General features: G+C 43.4%; 1 protein-coding gene across 3 annotated transcripts in view; it reads right to left on the bottom strand.

The window, feature by feature from the left end:
• The window catches only part of LOC124125236, a 75,343-nt gene that overhangs the window by 18,935 nt on the left and 30,715 nt on the right, over positions 1–25,693 (bottom strand). Inside the window, exons 4-5 of one of the 3 annotated variants that reach the window (XM_046488509.2) lie at positions 2,405–2,513; positions 668–789 (exon numbers count right to left, since the gene is read on the bottom strand). In XM_046488509.2, the coding sequence (XP_046344465.1) occupies positions 668–789; positions 2,405–2,513 (231 nt within the window). Of the gene's footprint in view, positions 1–667; positions 860–1,611; positions 1,840–2,404; positions 2,514–25,693 lie in introns of those variants that run through there. The other 2 variants (XM_046488508.2, XM_048381068.1) reach the window with 2 other exon arrangements.

Consider the following 25,693-nt stretch of genomic DNA (forward strand, 5'->3'; position numbering starts at 1 on the left):
GTCAACTACTTGTTAAATTAATAAAAACACCATGTACACATTTCATGGGTTTATCATTTCTGAATGAAAGGCTAGACGAAACCCCTGCACATGATGGCGGAGACAATTCAAAGACGTTCGACCCGAGTGTTCAGACAAACGATGGCTATCGCGTCACCTTACACTGAACAACCAACAGCAACATGCACGTGAGGATGACGTCGATGTGTTGTAGGTCATGACTAAACAACGACACCATCATCAGGAGATGTAGCACGTGCAAGGCATGATGGTCCACGCCGGTTCCCCCAGAGAGGACCTGTCTCCGCTATGTTAGGATCACATAAGTAATGTCTCAAATATCTTTCACAAGCAATAAACAATTTGCATCAAAACAAATATAAATGTGGGAGGAAGTCCCGAAGTGATTCAGGTCTCAGACGTTTACCACATCGGTGAAACCCACGAGCACGGGTATGGTGCTGACAAACCTAGCAACATAATCGGGGCGAACCCCCCTGCTATATTAGGGTCATATAAGTAATGTCTTCACAAGCAATAAACAGATTGCATCAAAACAAATATAAATTGAAAATGTTCCTGAAATATCATTAGTTTTACCTCCGATGTTTTATGCATTCGGAACACAATCATGACGATAGCGAATGGAAACAGGTACTGTACTCACCATTGGCGTCTACTGTGCTGAAGGCGACATTGACCTCCTCATCACTCAAAACGTAGTTCTTGTTTGTGTCAAACTTGGTGAAGAAGGCCAGCTTGGAGATGAGGGTCGCACCGCTCAGTTTGCTGTGTGGACAGTCACGTGACAGTAGTGACAGATATGACATATACACCACCGTATCATCATCCCCCGACACTGTTGTGGAGTGAGTTAGTGAGAGGGTGGGTGAATGGATGGCTTTTGGGGTGAGAATTTAACGCAGCACTCAGCTATATGACGGCGAATCTGGACCAGAGAATCCAGTGATTGACATCATGAGCATTAATCAACGCAATTGGACAACCAAGTGATGTGGATCAACCAAGTCAGCGAGACTGACCACCCAATCCCGTTATTCGCCTCTTACGACAAGCATGGGTTGCTTGACAGTGGGTGAGTGAGTGAGTGAGTGAGTGAGTGAGTGAGTGAGTGAGTGAGTGAGTGAGTGAGATTAAACCTACTCCAGTCAAGTCACAGAGGGGAAACATGAATGGGCTTTGAAAACCGCCACACTTCCTTGTATAATGAAACTCTACATCAGCGCACCTGCACCACGTGATAGGGAAGCCGGGTTAGAATAGCTTTCCTTCAGCAGTCCATGCTTGTAGTAGGAGGCGACTGGCGAGATCGGGCGGTGACTTGGTTCATACAGATCAACGATCAGGATGTCAGTCACTGGATTGTCTGGTCCAGGCTCTATTACTTACAGGCGGGACTACCACTGAGTGCGGCGGTAAACAACAAACAAACAAACGTTTCATTGGGGGAGTCCATAGTAAAGCAGGACTCGCTAGTTTCACTACTTGTCGTGTACATCACACATCACGCAACACAATCTGGGGCCAGTCTGGACTTGGAGCTAAATGTTCTTTGACATCCATCGGTATACAATTCCTAATTTCTCTTACCCATAGAGTTTTTTTGTCTTGAATTCGGCAGTTATGTTGAATGAACTATGTAAGGAGTTTTCAATCGGTTCGAGGTTTACAACGAAATCTTGCACTATCACTACTCCATTGCTGCCGGGGTAAAGAACGTAACGGAATGCACCGAGTAGACCCGAATGCCATGTACTGGTCACACGGGCAGGCCCCGTTCGTGACAAACCCATGTTATTCCGGGACACGCCGAATAGCGACTCGTGCCTGTCTCCATTCGTGACCAACTCGTGTTATTCCGGGACACGCCGAATAGCGACTCGTGCCTGTCTCCATTCGTGACCAACTCGTGTTATTCCGGGACAAGCCGAATAGCGACTCGTGCCTGTCTAGTCCACTGGGTTCCGTCTAAGCGCAAACGGACATTGCTAAAAGATTTGTAAACCCGTTGCCTCAATGATTCACGTTTATTTCCTCCATATATCATATTTATTCCAGATGCTATTGAAAACACATCGGGACTTACGTTATCATATAGTATAGTTGGAAACATTGGAATGCATCTTGGGTATATTTTTAAATGCAAGATATATATAAATTCAAAAATTATTCCTGAGAGATTCTTTGACCTAAGTAATTGAAGTCATACGCGCGTTCTGATGGATTTGTTGTATTTTCGCACATGACATTCATCGTTAGGGGGACGAGTCTTCTTGCGGGTTACGGAAAGGGGCGAGTGGTGACGAATGACAGGCAGTCTAGCAAGCGGATATAACTTACAGATACTGATGATGTATCCAAGGTGACGTGAGTCTGTACTTACTACTCGGTGCCGCTGATGGAGATGGGGGCAAAGAAGGGCCGGATGACGGGCTTGGCCTTGTTTCCAAAACCAGGCTTCATCACAGGAGGAGCAAACTTTCCCGGTAGGCCTGGGCAGAAAAAGCAATCTCAAAACAACTAAAACACAAATTGATTGTCATTTTAAAAATTAGGCATTTTCGTCTCGAATGGCATTTCTATGTTCAAGATATTGTTATGACATCTTTAATCGTGTTCTCCCAATTTAGCAGAATATATTACATTAAATTTGAAATAAAAAACACCATACCTCGTCACTTCGCTGTGTGAAATGAATTTGGTAAAATGTCTTCACGTCTTTTCATGTCCTTACATGTCTTAACATGTCTTTACATGTCCTTACATGTCTTGACATGTCCTTACATGTTTTTACATGTCCTTACATGTCCTTACATGTCTTAACATGTATTTACATGTCTTTACACTGACCACAACCAAGTACAACATTCTGATCTGTCTTACCTATATTCACTGCACAGAGAGGGGCTACTAACACACTGACCACAACCAAGTACATCATACTGATCTGTTTTACCTATATTCACTGCCCAGAGAGGGGCTAACACACTGACCACAACCAAGTACATCATACTGATCTGTTTTACCTATATTCACTGCACAGAGAGGGGCTAACACAATGACCACAACCAAGTACATCATACTGATCTGTTTTACCTATATTCACTGCCCAGAGAGGGGCTACTAACACACTGACCACAACCAACTACATCTTACTGATCTGTTTTACCTATATTCCCTGCACAGAGAGGGGCTAACACACTGACCACAACCAAGTACATCATACTGATCTGTTTTACCTATATTCACTGCACAGAGAGGGGCTACTAACACACTGACCACAACCAAGTACATCATTCTGATCTGTTTTACCTATATTCACTGCCCAGAGAGGGGCTAACACACTGACCACAACCAAGTACATCATACTGATCTGTTTTACCTATATTCACTGCACAGAGAGGGGCTAACACACTGACCACAACCAAGTACATCATACTGATCTGTTTTACCTATATTCCCTGCACAGAGAGGGGCTAACACACTGACCACAACCAAGTACATCATACTGATCTGTTTTACCTATATTCACTGCCCAGAGAGGGGCTACTAACACACTGACCACAACCAAGTACATCATACTGATCTGTTTTACCTATATTCACTGCACAGAGAGGGGCTACTAACACACTGACCACAACCAAGTACATCATACTGATCTGTTTTACCTATATTCACTGCCCAGAGAGGGGCTACTAACACACTGACAACAACCAAGTACATCATACTGATCTGTTTTACCTATATTCACTGCCCAGAGAGGGGCTAACACAATGACCACAAACAAGTACATCATACTGATCTGTTTTACCTATATTCACTGCTCAGAGAGGGGCTAACACACTTACCACAACCAAGTACATCATACTGATCTGTTTTACCTATATTCACTGCACAGAGAGGGGCTACTAACACACCGACCACAACCAAGTACATCATACTGATCTGTTTTACCTATATTCACTGCCCAGAGAGGGGCTAACACACTGACCACAACCAAGTACATCATACTGATCTGTTTTACCTATATTCACTGCCCAGAGAGGGGCTAACACACTTACCACAACCAACTACATCTTACTGATCTGTTTTACCTATATTCCCTGCACAGAGAGGGGCTAACACACTGACCACAACCAAGTACATCATACTGATCTGTTTTACCTATATTCACTGCACAGAGAGGGGCTACTAACACACTGACCACAACCAAGTACATCACACTGATCTGTTTTACCTATATTCACTGCCCAGAGAGGGGCTACTAACACACTGACCACAACCAAGTACATCATACTGATCTGTTTTACCTATATTCACTGCCCAGAGAGGGGCTAACACACTGACCACAACCAAGTACATCATACTGATCTGTTTTACCTATATTCACTGCCCAGAGAGGGGCTAACACACTGACAACAACCAAGTACATCATACTGATCTGTTTTACCTATACTCACTGCACAGAGAGGGGCTACTAACACACTGACCACAACCAAGTACATCATACTGATCTGTTTTACCTATATTCACTGCCCAGAGAGGGGCTACTAACACACTGACAACAACCAAGTACATCATACTGATCTGTTTTACCTATATTCACTGCCCAGAGAGGGGCTAACACAATGACCACAAACAAGTACATCATACTGATCTGTTTTACCTATATTCACTGCTCAGAGAGGGGCTAACACACTTACCACAACCAAGTACATCATACTGATCTGTTTTACCTATATTCACTGCACAGAGAGGGGCTACTAACACACCGACCACAACCAAGTACATCATACTGATCTGTTTTACCTATATTCACTGCCCAGAGAGGGGCTAACACACTGACCACAACCAAGTACATCATACTGATCTGTTTTTACCTATATTCACTGCCAAGAGAGGGGCTAACACACTGACCACAACCAAGTACATCATACTGATCTGTTTTACCTATATTCACTGCACAGAGAGGGGCTAACACACTGACCACAACCAAGTACATCATACTGATCTGTTTTACCTATATTCACTGCACAGAGAGGGGCTACTAACACACTGACCACAACCAAGTACATCATACTGATCTGTTTTACCTATATTCACTGCACAGAGAGGGGCTACTAACACACTGACCACAACCAAGTACATCATACTGATCTGTTTTACCTATATTCACTGCCCAGAGAGGGGCTAACACACTGACCACAACCAAGTACATCATACTGATCTGTTTTACCTATATTCACTGCCCAGAGAGGGGCTAACACACTGACCACAACCAAGTACATCATACTGATCTGTTTTTACCTATATTCACTGCCCAGAGAGGGGCTAACACACTGACCACAACCAAGTACATCATACTGATCTGTTTTACCTATATTCACTGCACAGAGAGGGGCTAACACACTGACCACAACCAAGTACATCATACTGATCTGTTTTACCTATATTCACTGCACAGAGAGGGGCTACTAACACACTGACCACAACCAAGTACATCATACTGATCTGTTTTACCTATATTCACTGCACAGAGAGGGGCTACTAACACACTGACCACAACCAAGTACATCATACTGATCTGTTTTACCTATATTCACTGCCCAGAGAGGGGCTAACACACTGACCACAACCAAGTACATCATACTGATCTGTTTTACCTATATTCACTGCACAGAGAGGGGCTAACACACTGACCACAACCAAGTACATCATACTGATCTGTTTTACCTATATTCACTGCCCAGAGAGGGGCCAACACACTGACCACAACCAACTACATCTTACTGATCTGTTTTACCTATATTAACTGCACAGAGAGGGGCTAACACACTGACCACAACCAAGTACATCATACTGATCTGTTTTACCTATATTCACTGCACAGAGAGGGGCTACTAACACACCGACCACAACCAAGTACATCATTCTGATCTGTTTTACCTATATTCACTGCACAGAGAGGGGCTAACACACTGACCACAACCAAGTACATCATACTGATCTGTTTTACCTATATTCACTGCACAGAGAGGGGCTAACACACTGACCACAACCAAGTACATCATACTGATCTGTTTTACCTATATTCACTGCCCAGAGAGGGGCCAACACACTGACCACAACCAACTACATCTTACTGATCTGTTTTACCTATATTCCCTGCACAGAGAGGGGCTAACACACTGACCACAACCAAGTACATCATACTGATCTGTTTTACCTATATTCACTGCCCAGAGAGGGGCTACTAACACACTGACCACAACCAAGTACATCATACTGATCTGTTTTACCTATATTCACTGCACAGAGAGGGGCTACTAACACACTGACCACAACCAAGTACATCATACTGATCTGTTTTACCTATATTCACTGCCCAGAGAGGGGCTAACACACTGACCACAACCAAGTACATCATACTGATCTGTTTTACCTATATTCACTGCACAGAGAGGGGCTACTCACACACTGACCACAACCAAGTACATCATTCTGATCTGTCTTACCTATATTCACTGCACAGAGAGGGGCTACTAACACACTGAGAACAACCAAGTACATCATACTGATCTGTTTTACCTATATTCACTGCCCAGAGAGGGGCTAACACAATGACCACAAACAAGTACATCATACTGATCTGTTTTACCTATATTCACTGCTCAGAGAGGGGCTAACACACTTACCACAACCAAGTACATCATACTGATCTGTTTTACCTATATTCACTGCCCAGAGAGGGGCTACTAACACACTGACCACAACCAAGTACATCATACTGATCTGTTTTACCTATATTCACTGCACAGAGAGGGGCTAACACACTGACCACAACCAAGTACATCATACTGATCTGTTTTACCTATATTCACTGCCCAGAGAGGGGCTAACACACTTACCACAACCAAGTACATCTTACTGATCTGTTTTACCTATATTCCCTGCACAGAGAGGGGCTAACACACTGACCACAACCAAGTACATCATACTGATCTGTTTTACCTATATTCACTGCACAGAGAGGGGCTACTAACACACTGACCACAACCAAGTACATCATACTGATCTGTTTTACCTATATTCACTGCCCAGAGAGGGGCTACTAACACACTGACCACAACCAAGTACATCATACTGATCTGTTTTACCTATATTCACTGCCCAGAGAGGGGCTAACACACTGACCACAACCAAGTACATCATACTGATCTGTTTTACCTATATTCACTGCCCAGAGAGGGGCTAACACACTGACAACAACCAAGTACATCATACTGATCTGTTTTACCTATACTCACTGCACAGAGAGGGGCTACTCACACACTGACCACAACCAAGTACATCATACTGATCTGTTTTACCTATATTCACTGCCCAGAGAGGGGCTACTAACACACTGACCACAACCAAGTACATCATACTGATCTGTTTTACCTATATTCACTGCCCAGAGAGGGGCTAACACAATGACCACAAACAAGTACATCATACTGATCTGTTTTACCTATATTCACTGCTCAGAGAGGGGCTAACACACTTACCACAACCAAGTACATCAAACTGATCTGTTTTACCTATATTCACTGCACAGAGAGGGGCTACTAACACACCGACCACAACCAAGTACATCATACTGATCTGTTTTACCTATATTCACTGCCCAGAGAGGGGCTAACACACTGACCACAACCAAGTACATCATACTGATCTGTTTTTACCTATATTCACTGCCCAGAGAGGGGCTAACACACTGACCACAACCAAGTACATCATACTGATCTGTTTTACCTATATTCACTGCACAGAGAGGGGCTAACACACTGACCACAACCAAGTACATCATACTGATCTGTTTTACCTATATTCACTGCACAGAGAGGGGCTACTAACACACTGACCACAACCAAGTACATCATACTGATCTGTTTTACCTATATTCACTGCACAGAGAGGGGCTACTAACACACTGACCACAACCAAGTACATCATACTGATCTGTTTTACCTATATTCACTGCCCAGAGAGGGGCTAACACACTGACCACAACCAAGTACATCATACTGATCTGTTTTACCTATATTCACTGCTCAGAGAGGGGCTAACACACTGACCACAACCAAGTACATCATACTGATCTGTTTTACCTATATTCACTGCACAGAGAGGGGCTACTAACACACCGACCACAACCAAGTACATCATACTGATCTGTTTTACCTATATTCACTGCACAGAGAGGGGCTAACACACTGACCACAACCAAGTACATCATACTGATCTGTTTTTACCTATATTCACTGCCCAGAGAGGGGCTAACACACTGACCACAACCAAGTACATCATACTGATCTGTTTTACCTATATTCACTGCCCAGAGAGGGGCTAACACACTGACCACAACCAAGTACATCATACTGATCTGTTTTACCTATATTCACTGCACAGAGAGGGGCTACTAACACACTGACCACAACCAAGTACATCATACTGATCTGTTTTACCTATATTCACTGCACAGAGAGGGGCTACTAACACACTGACCACAACCAAGTTCATCATACTGATCTGTTTTACCTATATTCACTGCACAGAGAGGGGCTACTAACACACTGACCACAACCAAGTACATCATACTGATCTGTTTTACCTATATTCACTGCACAGAGAGGGGCTACTAACACACTGACCACAACCAAGTACATCATACTGATCTGTTTTACCTATATTCACTGCACAGAGAGGGGCTACTAACACACTGACCACAACCAAGTTCATCATACTGATCTGTTTTACCTATATTCACTGCCCAGAGAGGGGCTACTAACACACTGACCACAACCAAGTACATCATACTGATCTGTTTTACCTATATTCACTGCCCAGAGAGGGGCTAACACACTGACCACAACCAAGTACATCATACTGATCTGTTTTACCTATATTCACTGCACAGAGAGGGGCTACTAACACACTGACCACAACCAAGTACATCATACTGATCTGTTTTACCTATATTCACTGCCCAGAGAGGGGCTACTAACACACTGACCACAACCAAGTACATCATACTGATCTGTTTTACCTATATTCACTGCTCAGAGAGGGGCTAACACACTGACCACAACCAAGTACATCATACTGATCTGTTTTACCTATATTCACTGCACAGAGAGGGGCTACTAACACACTGACCACAACCAAGTACATCATACTGATCTGTTTTACCTATATTCACTGCCCAGAGAGGGGCTACTAACACACTGACCAAAACCAAGTACATCATACTGATCTGTTTTACCTATATTCACTGCCCAGAGAGGGGCTAACACACTTACCACAACCAAGTACATCATACTGATCTGTTTTACCTATATTCACTGCCCAGAGAGGGGCTACTAACACACTGACCACAACCAAGTACATCATACTGATCTGTTTTACCTATATTCACTGCACAGAGAGGGGCTAACACACTGACCACAACCAAGTACATCATACTGATCTGTTTTACCTATATTCACTGCCCAGAGAGGGGCTAACACACTGACCACAACCAAGTACATCATACTGATCTGTTTTACCTATATTCACTGCCCAGAGAGGGGCTACTAACACACTGACCAAAACCAAGTACATCATACTGATCTGTTTTACCTATATTCACTGCCCAGAGAGGGGCTAACACACTTACCACAACCAAGTACATCATACTGATCTGTTTTACCTATATTCACTGCCCAGAGAGGGGCTACTAACACACTGACCACAACCAAGTACATCATACTGATCTGTTTTACCTATATTCACTGCCCAGAGAGGGGCTAACACACTGACCACAACCAAGTACATCATACTGATCTGTTTTACCTATATTCACTGCTCAGAGAGGGGCTAACACACTGACCACAACCAAGTACATCATACTGATCTGTTTTACCTATATTCACTGCACAGAGAGGGGCTACTAACACACCGACCACAACCAAGTACATCATACTGATCTGTTTTACCTATATTCACTGCACAGAGAGGGGCTAACACACTGACCACAACCAAGTACATCATACTGATCTGTTTTACCTATATTCACTGCCCAGAGAGGGGCTAACACACTTACCACAACCAAGTACATCTTACTGATCTGTTTTACCTATATTCCCTGCACAGAGAGGGGCTAACACACTGACCACAACCAAGTACATCATACTGATCTGTTTTACCTATATTCACTGCACAGAGAGGGGCTACTAACACACTGACCACAACCAAGTACATCATACTGATCTGTTTTACCTATATTCACTGCCCAGAGAGGGGCTACTAACACACTGACCACAACCAAGTACATCATACTGATCTGTTTTACCTATATTCACTGCCCAGAGAGGGGCTAACACACTGACCACAACCAAGTACATCATACTGATCTGTTTTACCTATATTCACTGCCCAGAGAGGGGCTAACACACTGACCACAACCAAGTACATCATACTGATCTGTTTTACCTATACTCACTGCACAGAGAGGGGCTACTCACACACTGACCACAACCAAGTACATCATACTGATCTGTTTTACCTATATTCACTGCACAGAGAGGGGCTACTAACACACTGACAACAACCAAGTACATCATACTGATCTGTTTTACCTATATTCACTGCCCAGAGAGGGGCTAACACAATGACCACAAACAAGTACATCATACTGATCTGTTTTACCTATATTCACTGCTCAGAGAGGGGCTAACACACTTACCACAACCAAGTACATCATACTGATCTGTTTTACCTATATTCACTGCACAGAGAGGGGCTACTAACACACCGACCACAACCAAGTACATCATACTGATCTGTTTTACCTATATTCACTGCCCAGAGAGGGGCTAACACACTGACCACAACCAAGTACATCATACTGATCTGTTTTTACCTATATTCACTGCCCAGAGAGGGGCTAACACACTGACCACAACCAAGTACATCATACTGATCTGTTTTACCTATATTCACTGCACAGAGAGGGGCTAACACACTGACCACAACCAAGTACATCATACTGATCTGTTTTACCTATATTCACTGCACAGAGAGGGGCTACTAACACACTGACCACAACCAAGTACATCATACTGATCTGTTTTACCTATATTCACTGCACAGAGAGGGGCTACTAACACACTGACCACAACCAAGTACATCATACTGATCTGTTTTACCTATATTCACTGCCCAGAGAGGGGCTAACACACTGACCACAACCAAGTACATCATACTGATCTGTTTTACCTATATTCACTGCACAGAGAGGGGCTAACACACTGACCACAACCAAGTACATCATACTGATCTGTTTTACCTATATTCACTGCCCAGAGAGGGGCCAACACACTGACCACAACCAACTACATCTTACTGATCTGTTTTACCTATATTCACTGCACAGAGAGGGGCTAACACACTGACCACAACCAAGTACATCATACTGATCTGTTTTACCTATATTCACTGCACAGAGAGGGGCTACTAACACACCGACCACAACCAAGTACATCATTCTGATCTGTTTTACCTATATTCACTGCACAGAGAGGGGCTAACACACTGACCACAACCAAGTACATCATACTGATCTGTTTTACCTATATTCACTGCCCAGAGAGGGGCTAACACACTGACCACAACCAAGTACATCATACTGATCTGTTTTACCTATATTCACTGCCCAGAGAGGGGCCAACACACTGACCACAACCAACTACATCTTACTGATCTGTTTTACCTATATTCCCTGCACAGAGAGGGGCTAACACACTGACCACAACCAAGTACATCATACTGATCTGTTTTACCTATATTCACTGCACAGAGAGGGGCTACTAACACACTGACCACAACCAAGTACATCATACTGATCTGTTTTACCTATATTCACTGCCCAGAGAGGGGCTACTAACACACTGACCACAACCAAGTACATCATACTGATCTGTTTTACCTATATTCACTGCCCAGAGAGGGGCTAACACACTGACCACAACCAAGTACATCATACTGATCTGTTTTACCTATATTCACTGCCCAGAGAGGGGCTAACACACTGACCACAACCAAGTACATCATACTGATCTGTTTTACCTATACTCACTGCACAGAGAGGGGCTACTCACACACTGACCACAACCAAGTACATCATACTGATCTGTTTTACCTATATTCACTGTACAGAGAGGGGCTACTAACACACTGACAACAACCAAGTACATCATACTGATCTGTTTTACCTATATTCACTGCCCAGAGAGGGGCTAACACAATGACCACAAACAAGTACATCATACTGATCTGTTTTACCTATATTCACTGCTCAGAGAGGGGCTAACACACTTACCACAACCAAGTACATCATACTGATCTGTTTTACCTATATTCACTGCACAGAGAGGGGCTACTAACACACCGACCACAACCAAGTACATCATACTGATCTGTTTTACCTATATTCACTGCCCAGAGAGGGGCTAACACACTGACCACAACCAAGTACATCATACTGATCTGTTTTTACCTATATTCACTGCCCAGAGAGGGGCTAACACACTGACCACAACCAAGTACATCATACTGATCTGTTTTACCTATATTCACTGCACAGAGAGGGGCTAACACACTGACCACAACCAAGTACATCATACTGATCTGTTTTACCTATATTCACTGCACAGAGAGGGGCTACTAACACACTGACCACAACCAAGTACATCATACTGATCTGTTTTACCTATATTCACTGCACAGAGAGGGGCTACTAACACACTGACCACAACCAAGTACATCATACTGATCTGTTTTACCTATATTCACTGCCCAGAGAGGGGCTAACACACTGACCACAACCAAGTACATCATACTGATCTGTTTTACCTATATTCACTGCTCAGAGAGGGGCTAACACACTGACCACAACCAAGTACATCATACTGATCTGTTTTACCTATATTCACTGCACAGAGAGGGGCTACTAACACACCGACCACAACCAAGTACATCATACTGATCTGTTTTACCTATATTCACTGCCCAGAGAGGGGCTAACACACTGACCACAACCAAGTACATCATACTGATCTGTTTTTACCTATATTCACTGCCCAGAGAGGGGCTAACACACTGACCACAACCAAGTACATCATACTGATCTGTTTTACCTATATTCACTGCCCAGAGAGGGGCTAACACACTGACCACAACCAAGTACATCATACTGATCTGTTTTACCTATATTCACTGCACAGAGAGGGGCTACTAACACACTGACCACAACCAAGTACATCATACTGATCTGTTTTACCTATATTCACTGCACAGAGAGGGGCTACTAACACACTGACCACAACCAAGTTCATCATACTGATCTGTTTTACCTATATTCACTGCACAGAGAGGGGCTACTAACACACTGACCACAACCAAGTACATCATACTGATCTGTTTTACCTATATTCACTGCACAGAGAGGGGCTACTAACACACTGACCACAACCAAGTACATCATACTGATCTGTTTTACCTATATTCACTGCACAGAGAGGGGCTACTAACACACTGACCACAACCAAGTTCATCATACTGATCTGTTTTACCTATATTCACTGCCCAGAGAGGGGCTACTAACACACTGACCACAACCAAGTACATCATACTGATCTGTTTTACCTATATTCACTGCCCAGAGAGGGGCTAACACACTGACCACAACCAAGTACATCATACTGATCTGTTTTACCTATATTCACTGCACAGAGAGGGGCTACTAACACACTGACCACAACCAAGTACATCATACTGATCTGTTTTACCTATATTCACTGCCCAGAGAGGGGCTACTAACACACTGACCACAACCAAGTACATCATACTGATCTGTTTTACCTATATTCACTGCTCAGAGAGGGGCTAACACACTGACCACAACCAAGTACATCATACTGATCTGTTTTACCTATATTCACTGCACAGAGAGGGGCTACTAACACACTGACCACAACCAAGTACATCATACTGATCTGTTTTACCTATATTCACTGCCCAGAGAGGGGCTAACACACTGACCACAACCAAGTACATCATACTGATCTGTTTTACCTATATTCACTGCCCAGAGAGGGGCTACTAACACACTGACCACAACCAAGTACATCATACTGATCTGTTTTACCTATATTCACTGCCCAGAGAGGGGCTAACACACTGACCACAACCAAGTACATCATACTGATCTGTTTTACCTATATTCACTGCACAGAGAGGGGCTACTAACACACTGACCACAACCAAGTACATCATACTGATCTGTTTTACCTATATTCACTGCCCAGAGAGGGGCTACTAACACACTGACCACAACCAAGTACATCATACTGATCTGTTTTACCTATATTCACTGCTCAGAGAGGGGCTAACACACTGACCACAACCAAGTACATCATACTGATCTGTTTTACCTATATTCACTGCACAGAGAGGGGCTACTAACACACTGACCACAACCAAGTACATCATACTGATCTGTTTTACCTATATTCACTGCCCAGAGAGGGGCTACTAACACACTGACCAAAACCAAGTACATCATACTGATCTGTTTTACCTATATTCACTGCCCAGAGAGGGGCTAACACACTTACCACAACCAAGTACATCATACTGATCTGTTTTACCTATATTCACTGCCCAGAGAGGGGCTACTAACACACTGACCACAACCAAGTACATCATACTGATCTGTTTTACCTATATTCACTGCACAGAGAGGGGCTAACACACTGACCACAACCAAGTACATCATACTGATCTGTTTTACCTATATTCACTGCCCAGAGAGGGGCTAACACACTGACCACAACCAAGTACATCATACTGATCTGTTTTACCTATATTCACTGCACAGAGAGGGGCTACTAACACACTGACCAAAACCAAGTACATCATACTGATCTGTTTTACCTATATTCACTGCCCAGAGAGGGGCTAACACACTTACCACAACCAAGTACATCATACTGATCTGTTTTACCTATATTCACTGCCCAGAGAGGGGCTACTAACACACTGACCACAACCAAGTACATCATACTGATCTGTTTTACCTATATTCACTGCCCAGAGAGGGGCTAACACACTGACCACAACCAAGTACATCATACTGATCTGTTTTACCTATATTCACTGCTCAGAGAGGGGCTAACACACTGACCACAACCAAGTACATCATACTGATCTGTTTTACCTATATTCACTGCACAGAGAGGGGCTACTAACACACCGACCACAACCAAGTACATCATACTGATCTGTTTTACCTATATTCACTGCACAGAGAGGGGCTAACACACTGACCACAACCAAGTACATCATACTGATCTGTTTTACCTATATTCACTGCCCAGAGAGGGGCTAACACACTTACCACAACCAAGTACATCTTACTGATCTGTTTTACCTATATTCCCTGCACAGAGAGGGGCTAACACACTGACCACAACCAAGTACATCATACTGATCTGTTTTACCTATATTCACTGCACAGAGAGGGGCTACTAACACACTGACCACAACCAAGTACATCATACTGATCTGTTTTACCTATATTCACTGCCCAGAGAGGGGCTACTAACACACTGACCACAACCAAGTACATCATACTGATCTGTTTTACCTATATTCACTGCCCAGAGAGGGGCTAACACACTGACCACAACCAAGTACATCATACTGATCTGTTTTACCTATATTCACTGCCCAGAGAGGGGCTAACACACTGACCACAACCAAGTACATCATACTGATCTGTTTTACCTATACTCACTGCACAGAGAGGGGCTACTCACACACTGACCACAACCAAGTACATCATACTGATCTGTTTTACCTATATTCACTGCACAGAGAGGGGCTACTAACACACTGACAACAACCAAGTACATCATACTGATCTGTTTTACCTATATTCACTGCCCAGAGAGGGGCTAACACAATGACCACAAACAAGTACATCATACTGATCTGTTTTACCTATATTCACTGCTCAGAGAGGGGCTAACACACTTACCACAACCAAGTACATCATACTGATCTGTTTTACCTATATTCACTGCACAGAGAGGGGCTACTAACACACCGACCACAACCAAGTACATCATACTGATCTGTTTTACCTATATTCACTGCCCAGAGAGGGGCTAACACACTGACCACAACCAAGTACATCATACTGATCTGTTTTTACCTATATTCACTGCCCAGAGAGGGGCTAACACACTGACCACAACCAAGTACATCATACTGATCTGTTTTACCTATATTCACTGCACAGAGAGGGGCTAACACACTGACCACAACCAAGTACATCATACTGATCTGTTTTACCTATATTCACTGCACAGAGAGGGGCTACTAACACACTGACCACAACCAAGTACATCATACTGATCTGTTTTACCTATATTCACTGCACAGAGAGGGGCTACTAACACACTGACCACAACCAAGTACATCATACTGATCTGTTTTACCTATATTCACTGCCCAGAGAGGGGCTAACACACTGACCACAACCAAGTACATCATACTGATCTGTTTTACCTATATTCACTGCACAGAGAGGGGCTAACACACTGACCACAACCAAGTACATCATACTGATCTGTTTTACCTATATTCACTGCCCAGAGAGGGGCCAACACACTGACCACAACCAACTACATCTTACTGATCTGTTTTACCTATATTCACTGCACAGAGAGGGGCTAACACACTGACCACAACCAAGTACATCATACTGATCTGTTTTACCTATATTCACTGCACAGAGAGGGGCTACTAACACACCGACCACAACCAAGTACATCATTCTGATCTGTTTTACCTATATTCACTGCACAGAGAGGGGCTAACACACTGACCACAACCAAGTACATCATACTGATCTGTTTTACCTATATTCACTGCCCAGAGAGGGGCTAACACACTGACCACAACCAAGTACATCATACTGATCTGTTTTACCTATATTCACTGCCCAGAGAGGGGCCAACACACTGACCACAACCAACTACATCTTACTGATCTGTTTTACCTATATTCCCTGCACAGAGAGGGGCTAACACACTGACCACAACCAAGTACATCATACTGATCTGTTTTACCTATATTCACTGCACAGAGAGGGGCTACTAACACACTGACCACAACCAAGTACATCATACTGATCTGTTTTACCTATATTCACTGCCCAGAGAGGGGCTACTAACACACTGACCACAACCAAGTACATCATACTGATCTGTTTTACCTATATTCACTGCCCAGAGAGGGGCTAACACACTGACCACAACCAAGTACATCATACTGATCTGTTTTACCTATATTCACTGCCCAGAGAGGGGCTAACACACTGACCACAACCAAGTACATCATACTGATCTGTTTTACCTATACTCACTGCACAGAGAGGGGCTACTCACACACTGACCACAACCAAGTACATCATACTGATCTGTTTTACCTATATTCACTGCACAGAGAGGGGCTACTAACACACTGACAACAACCAAGTACATCATACTGATCTGTTTTACCTATATTCACTGCCCAGAGAGGGGCTAACACAATGACCACAAACAAGTACATCATACTGATCTGTTTTACCTATATTCACTGCTCAGAGAGGGGCTAACACACTTACCACAACCAAGTACATCATACTGATCTGTTTTACCTATATTCACTGCACAGAGAGGGGCTACTAACACACCGACCACAACCAAGTACATCATACTGATCTGTTTTACCTATATTCACTGCCCAGAGAGGGGCTAACACACTGACCACAACCAAGTACATCATACTGATCTGTTTTTACCTATATTCACTGCCCAGAGAGGGGCTAACACACTGACCACAACCAAGTACATCATACTGATCTGTTTTACCTATATTCACTGCACAGAGAGGGGCTAACACACTGACCACAACCAAGTACATCATACTGATCTGTTTTACCTATATTCACTGCACAGAGAGGGGCTACTAACACACTGACCACAACCAAGTACATCATACTGATCTGTTTTACCTATATTCACTGCACAGAGAGGGGCTACTAACACACTGACCACAACCAAGTACATCATACTGATCTGTTTTACCTATATTCACTGCCCAGAGAGGGGCTAACACACTGACCACAACCAAGTACATCATACTGATCTGTTTTACCTATATTCACTGCACAGAGAGGGGCTAACACACTGACCACAACCAAGTACATCATACTGATCTGTTTTACCTATATTCACTGCCCAGAGAGGGGCCAACACACTGACCACAACCAACTACATCTTACTGATCTGTTTTACCTATATTCACTGCACAGAGAGGGGCTAACACACTGACCACAACCAAGTACATCATACTGATCTGTTTTACCTATATTCACTGCACAGAGAGGGGCTACTAACACACCGACCACAACCAAGTACATCATTCTGATCTGTTTTACCTATATTCACTGCACAGAGAGGGGCTAACACACTGACCACAACCAAGTACATCATACTGATCTGTTTTACCTATATTCACTGCCCAGAGAGGGGCTAACACACTGACCACAACCAAGTACATCATACTGATCTGTTTTACCTATATTCACTGCCCAGAGAGGGGCCAACACACTGACCACAACCAACTACATCTTACTGATCTGTTTTACCTATATTCCCTGCACAGAGAGGGGCTAACACACTGACCACAACCAAGTACATCATACTGATCTGTTTTACCTATATTCACTGCACAGAGAGGGGCTACTAACACACTGACCACAACCAAGTACATCATACTGATCTGTTTTACCTATATTCACTGCCCAGAGAGGGGCTACTAACACACTGACCACAACCAAGTACATCATACTGATCTGTTTTACCTATATTCACTGCCCAGAGAGGGGCTAACACACTGACCACAACCAAGTACATCATACTGATCTGTTTTACCTATATTCACTGCCCAGAGAGGGGCTAACACACTGACCACAACCAAGTACATCATACTGATCTGTTTTACCTATACTCACTGCACAGAGAGGGGCTACTCACACACTGACCACAACCAAGTACATCATACTGATCTGTTTTACCTATATTCACTGTACAGAGAGGGGCTACTAACACACTGACAACAACCAAGTACATCATACTGATCTGTTTTACCTATATTCACTGCCCAGAGAGGGGCTAACACAATGACCACAAACAAGTACATCATACTGATCTGTTTTACCTATATTCACTGCTCAGAGAGGGGCTAACACACTTACCACAACCAAGTACATCATACTGATCTGTTTTACCTATATTCACTGCACAGAGAGGGGCTACTAACACACCGACCACAACCAAGTACATCATACTGATCTGTTTTACCTATATTCACTGCCCAGAGAGGGGCTAACACACTGACCACAACCAAGTACATCATACTGATCTGTTTTACCTATATTCACTGCACAGAGAGGGGCTAACACACTGACCACAACCAAGTACATCATACTGATCTGTTTTACCTATATTCACTGCACAGAGAGGGGCTACTAACACACTGACCACAACCAAGTACATCATACTGATCTGTTTTACCTATATTCACTGCCCAGAGAGGGGCTACTAACACACTGACCACAACCAAGTACATCATACTGATCTGTTTTACCTATATTCACTGCCCAGAGAGGGGCTAACACACTGACCACAACCAAGTACATCATACTGATCTGTTTTACCTATATTCACTGCTCAGAGAGGGGCTAACACACTGACCACAACCAAGTACATCATACTGATCTGTTTTACCTATATTCACTGCACAGAGAGGGGCTACTAACACACCGACCACAACCAAGTACATCATACTGATCTGTTTTACCTATATTCACTGCCCAGAGAGGGGCTAACACACTGACCACAACCAAGTACATCATACTGATCTGTTTTTACCTATATTCACTGCCCAGAGAGGGGCTAACACACTGACCACAACCAAGTACATCATACTGATCTGTTTTACCTATATTCACTGCCCAGAGAGGGGCTAACACACTGACCACAACCAAGTACATCATACTGATCTGTTTTACCTATATTCACTGCACAGAGAGGGGCTACTAACACACTGACCACAACCAAGTACATCATACTGATCTGTTTTACCTATATTCACTGCACAGAGAGGGGCTACTAACACACTGACCACAACCAAGTTCATCATACTGATCTGTTTTACCTATATTCACTGCACAGAGAGGGGCTACTAACACACTGACCACAACCAAGTACATCATACTGATCTGTTTTACCTATATTCACTGCACAGAGAGGGGCTACTAACACACTGACCACAACCAAGTACATCATACTGATCTGTTTTACCTATATTCACTGCACAGAGAGGGGCTACTAACACACTGACCACAACCAAGTTCATCATACTGATCTGTTTTACCTATATTCACTGCCCAGAGAGGGGCTACTAACACACTGACCACAACCAAGTACATCATACTGATCTGTTTTACCTATATTCACTGCCCAGAGAGGGGCTAACACACTGACCACAACCAAGTACATCATACTGATCTGTTTTACCTATATTCACTGCACAGAGAGGGGCTACTAACACACTGACCACAACCAAGTACATCATACTGATCTGTTTTACCTATATTCACTGCCCAGAGAGGGGCTACTAACACACTGACCACAACCAAGTACATCATACTGATCTGTTTTACCTATATTCACTGCTCAGAGAGGGGCTAACACACTGACCACAACCAAGTACATCATACTGATCTGTTTTACCTATATTCACTGCACAGAGAGGGGCTACTAACACACTGACCACAACCAAGTACATCATACTGATCTGTTTTACCTATATTCACTGCCCAGAGAGGGGCTAACACACTGACCACAACCAAGTACATCATACTGATCTGTTTTACCTATATTCACTGCCCAGAGAGGGGCTAACACACTGACCACAACCAAGTACATCATACTGATCTGTTTTACCTATATTCACTGCACAGAGAGGGGCTACTAACACACTGACCACAACCAAGTACATCATACTGATCTGTTTTACCTATATTCACTGCACAGAGAGGGGCTACTAACACACTGACCACAACCAAGTACATCATACTGATCTGTTTTACCTATATTCACTGCCCAGAGAGGGGATAACACACTGACCACAACCAAGTACATCATACTGATCTGTTTTACCTATATTCACTGCCCAGAGAGGGGCTACTAACACACTGACCACAACCAAGTACATCATACTGATCTGTTTTACCTATATTCACTGCCCAGAGAGGGGCTACTAACACACTGACCACAACCAAGTACATCATACTGATCTGTTTTACCTATATTCACTGCTCAGAGAGGGGCTAACACACTGACCACAACCAAGTACATCATACTGATCTGTTTTACCTATATTCACTGCCCAGAGAGGGGCCAACACACTGACCACAACCAAGTTCATCATACTGATCTGTTTTACCTATATTCACTGCACAGAGAGGGGCTACTAACACACTGACCACAACCAAGTACATCATACTGATCTGTTTTACCTATATTCACTGCCCAGAGAGGGGCTACTAACACACTGACCACAACCAAGTACATCATACTGATCTGTTTTACCTATATTCACTGCTCAGAGAGGGGCTAACACACTGACCACAACCAAGTACATCATACTGATCTGTTTTACCTATATTCACTGCACAGAGAGGGGCTACTAACACACTGACCACAACCAAGTACATCATACTGATCTGCTTTACCTATATTCACTGCCCAGAGAGGGGCTAACACACTGACCACAACCAAGTACATCATACTGATCTGTTTTACCTATATTCACTGCCCAGAGAGGGGCTAACACACTGACCACAACCAAGTACATCATACTGATCTGTTTTACCTATATTCACTGCACAGAGAGGGGCTACTAACACACTGACCACAACCAAGTACATCATACTGATCTGTTTTACCTATATTCACTGCACAGAGAGGGGCTACTAACACACTGACCACAACCAAGTACATCATACTGATCTGTTTTACCTATATTCACTGCACAGAGAGGGGATAACACACTGACCACAACCAAGTACATCATACTGATCTGTTTTACCTATATTCACTGCCCAGAGAGGGGCTACTAACACACTGACCACAACCAAGTACATCATACTGATCTGTTTTACCTATATTCACTGCCCAGAGAGGGGCTACTAACACACTGACCACAACCAAGTACATCATACTGATCTGTTTTACCTATATTCACTGCTCAGAGAGGGGCTAACACACTGACCACAACCAAGTACATCATACTGATCTGTTTTACCTATATTCACTGCCCAGAGAGGGGCTAACACACTGACCACAACCAAGTACATCATACTGATCTGTTTTACCTATATTCACTGCACAGAGAGGGGCTAACACACTGACCACAACCAAGTACATCATACTGATCTGTTTTACCTATATTCACTGCCCAGAGAGGGGCCAACACACTGACCACAACCAAGTACATCATACTGATCTGTTTTACCTATATTCACTGCACAGAGAGGGGCTACTAACACACTGACCACAACCAAGTACATCATACTGATCTGTTTTACCTATATTCACTGCCCAGAGAGGGGCTAACACACTGACCACAACCAAGTACATCATACTGATCTGTTTTACCTATATTCACTGCCCAGAGAGGGGCTAACACACTGACCACAACCAAGTACATCATACTGATCTGTTTTACCTATATTCACTGCACAGAGAGGGGCTAACACACTGACCACAACCAAGTACATCATACTGATCTGTTTTACCTATATTCACTGCACAGAGAGGGGCTAACACACTGACCACAACCAAGTACATCATACTGATCTGTTTTACCTATATTCACTGCACAGAGAGGGGCTAACACACTGACCACAACCAAGTACATCATACTGATCTGTTTTACCTATATTCACTGCACAGAGAGGGGCTACTAACACACTGACCACAACCAAGTACATCATACTGATCTGTTTTACCTATATTCACTGCACAGAGAGGGGCTACTAACACACTGACCACAACCAAGTACATCATACTGATCTGTTTTACCTATATTCACTGCCCAGAGAGGGGCTAACACACTGACCACAACCAAGTACATCATACTGATCTGTTTTACCTATATTCACTGCTCAGAGAGGGGCTAACACACTGACCACAACCAAGTACATCATACTGATCTGTTTTACCTATATTCACTGCACAGAGAGGGGCTACTAACACACTGACCACAACCAAGTACATCATACTGATCTGTTTTTACCTATATTCACTGCCCAGAGAGGGGCTAACACACTGACCACAACCAAGTACATCATACTGATCTGTTTTACCTATATTCATTGCACAGAGAGGGGCTAACACACTGACCACAACCAAGTACATCATACTGATCTGTTTTACCTATATTCACTGCACAGAGAGGGGCTACTAACACACTGACTACAACCAAGTACATCATACTGATCTGTTTTACCTATATTCACTGCACAGAGAGGGGCTACTAACACACTGACCACAACCAAGTTCATCATACTGATCTGTTTTACCTATATTCACTGCACAGAGAGGGGCTACTAACACACTGACCACAACCAAGTACATCATACTGATCTGTTTTACCTATATTCACTGCACAGAGAGGGGCTAACACACTGACCACAACCAAGTACATCATACTGATCTGTTTTACCTATATTCACTGCACAGAGAGGGGCTACTAACACACTGACCACAACCAAGTACATCATACTGATCTGTTTTACCTATATTCACTGCACAGAGAGGGGCTACTAACACACTGACCACAACCAAGTACATCATACTGATCTGTTTTACCTATATTCACTGCACAGAGAGGGGCTACTAACACACTGACCACAACCAAGTTCATCATACTGATCTGTTTTACCTATATTCACTGCACAGAGAGGGGCTACTAACACACTGACCACAACCAAGTACATCATACTGATCTGTTTTACCTATATTCACTGCCCAGAGAGGGGCTAACACACTGACCACAACCAAGTACATCATACTGATCTGTTTTACCTATATTCACTGCACAGAGAGGGGCTACTAACACACTGACCACAACCAAGTACATCATACTGATCTGTTTTACCTATATTCACTGCCCAGAGAGGGGCTAACACACTGACCACAACCAAGTACATCATACTGATCTGTTTTACCTATATTCACTGCCCAGAGAGGGGCTACTAACACACTGACAACAACCAAGTACATCATACTGATCTGTTTTACCTATATTCACTGCCCAGAGAGGGGCTAACACACTGACCACAACCAAGTACATCATACTGATCTGTTTTACCTATATTCACTGCACAGAGAGGGGCTAACACACTGACCACAACCAACTACATCTTACTGATCTGTTTTACCTATATTCCCTGCACAGAGAGGGGCTAACACACTGACCACAACCAAGTACATCATACTGATCTGTTTTACCTATATTCACTGCCCAGAGAGGGGCCAACACACTGACCACAACCAAGTACATCATACTGATCTGCTTTTACCTATATTCACTGCCCAGAGAGGGGCTAACACACTGACCACAACCAAGTACATCATACTGATCTGTTTTACCTATATTCACTGCACAGAGAGGGGCTACTAACACACTGACCACAACCAAGTACATCATACTGATCTGTTTTACCTATATTCACTGCCCAGAGAGGGGCTAACACTCTGACCACAACCAAGTACATCATACTGATCTGTTTTACCTATATTCACTGCCCAGAGAGGGGCTAACACACTGACCACAACCAACTACATCTTACTGATCTGTTTTACCTATATTCCCTGCACAGAGAGGGGCTAACACACTGACCACAACCAAGTACATCATACTGATCTGTTTTACCTATATTCACTGCCCAGAGAGGGGCCAACACACTGACCACAACCAAGTACATCATACTGATCTGCTTTTACCTATATTCACTGCCCAGAGAGGGGCTAACACACTGACCACAACCAAGTACATCATACTGATCTGTTTTACCTATATTCACTGCACAGAGAGGGGCTACTAACACACTGACCACAACCAAGTACATCATACTGATCTGTTTTACCTATATTCACTGCCCAGAGAGGGGCTAACACTCTGACCACAACCAAGTACATCATACTGATCTGTTTTACCTATATTCACTGCCCAGAGAGGGGCTAACACACTGACCACAACCAAGTACATCATACTGATCTGCTTTTACCTATATTCACTGCCCAGAGAGGGGCTAACACACTGACCACAACCAAGTACATCATACTGATCTGTTTTACCTATATTCACTGCCCAGAGAGGGGCTAACACAATGACCACAACCAAGTACATCATACTGATCTGTTTTACCTATATTCACTGCCCAGAGAGGGGCTAACACACT

The sequence above is a fragment of the Haliotis rufescens genome, unplaced genomic scaffold (genome assembly GCF_023055435.1).
Source record: "Haliotis rufescens isolate VD_foot unplaced genomic scaffold, xgHalRufe1.0.p SCAF_35, whole genome shotgun sequence".
Classification (NCBI taxonomy): domain Eukaryota; kingdom Metazoa; phylum Mollusca; class Gastropoda; order Lepetellida; family Haliotidae; genus Haliotis; species Haliotis rufescens.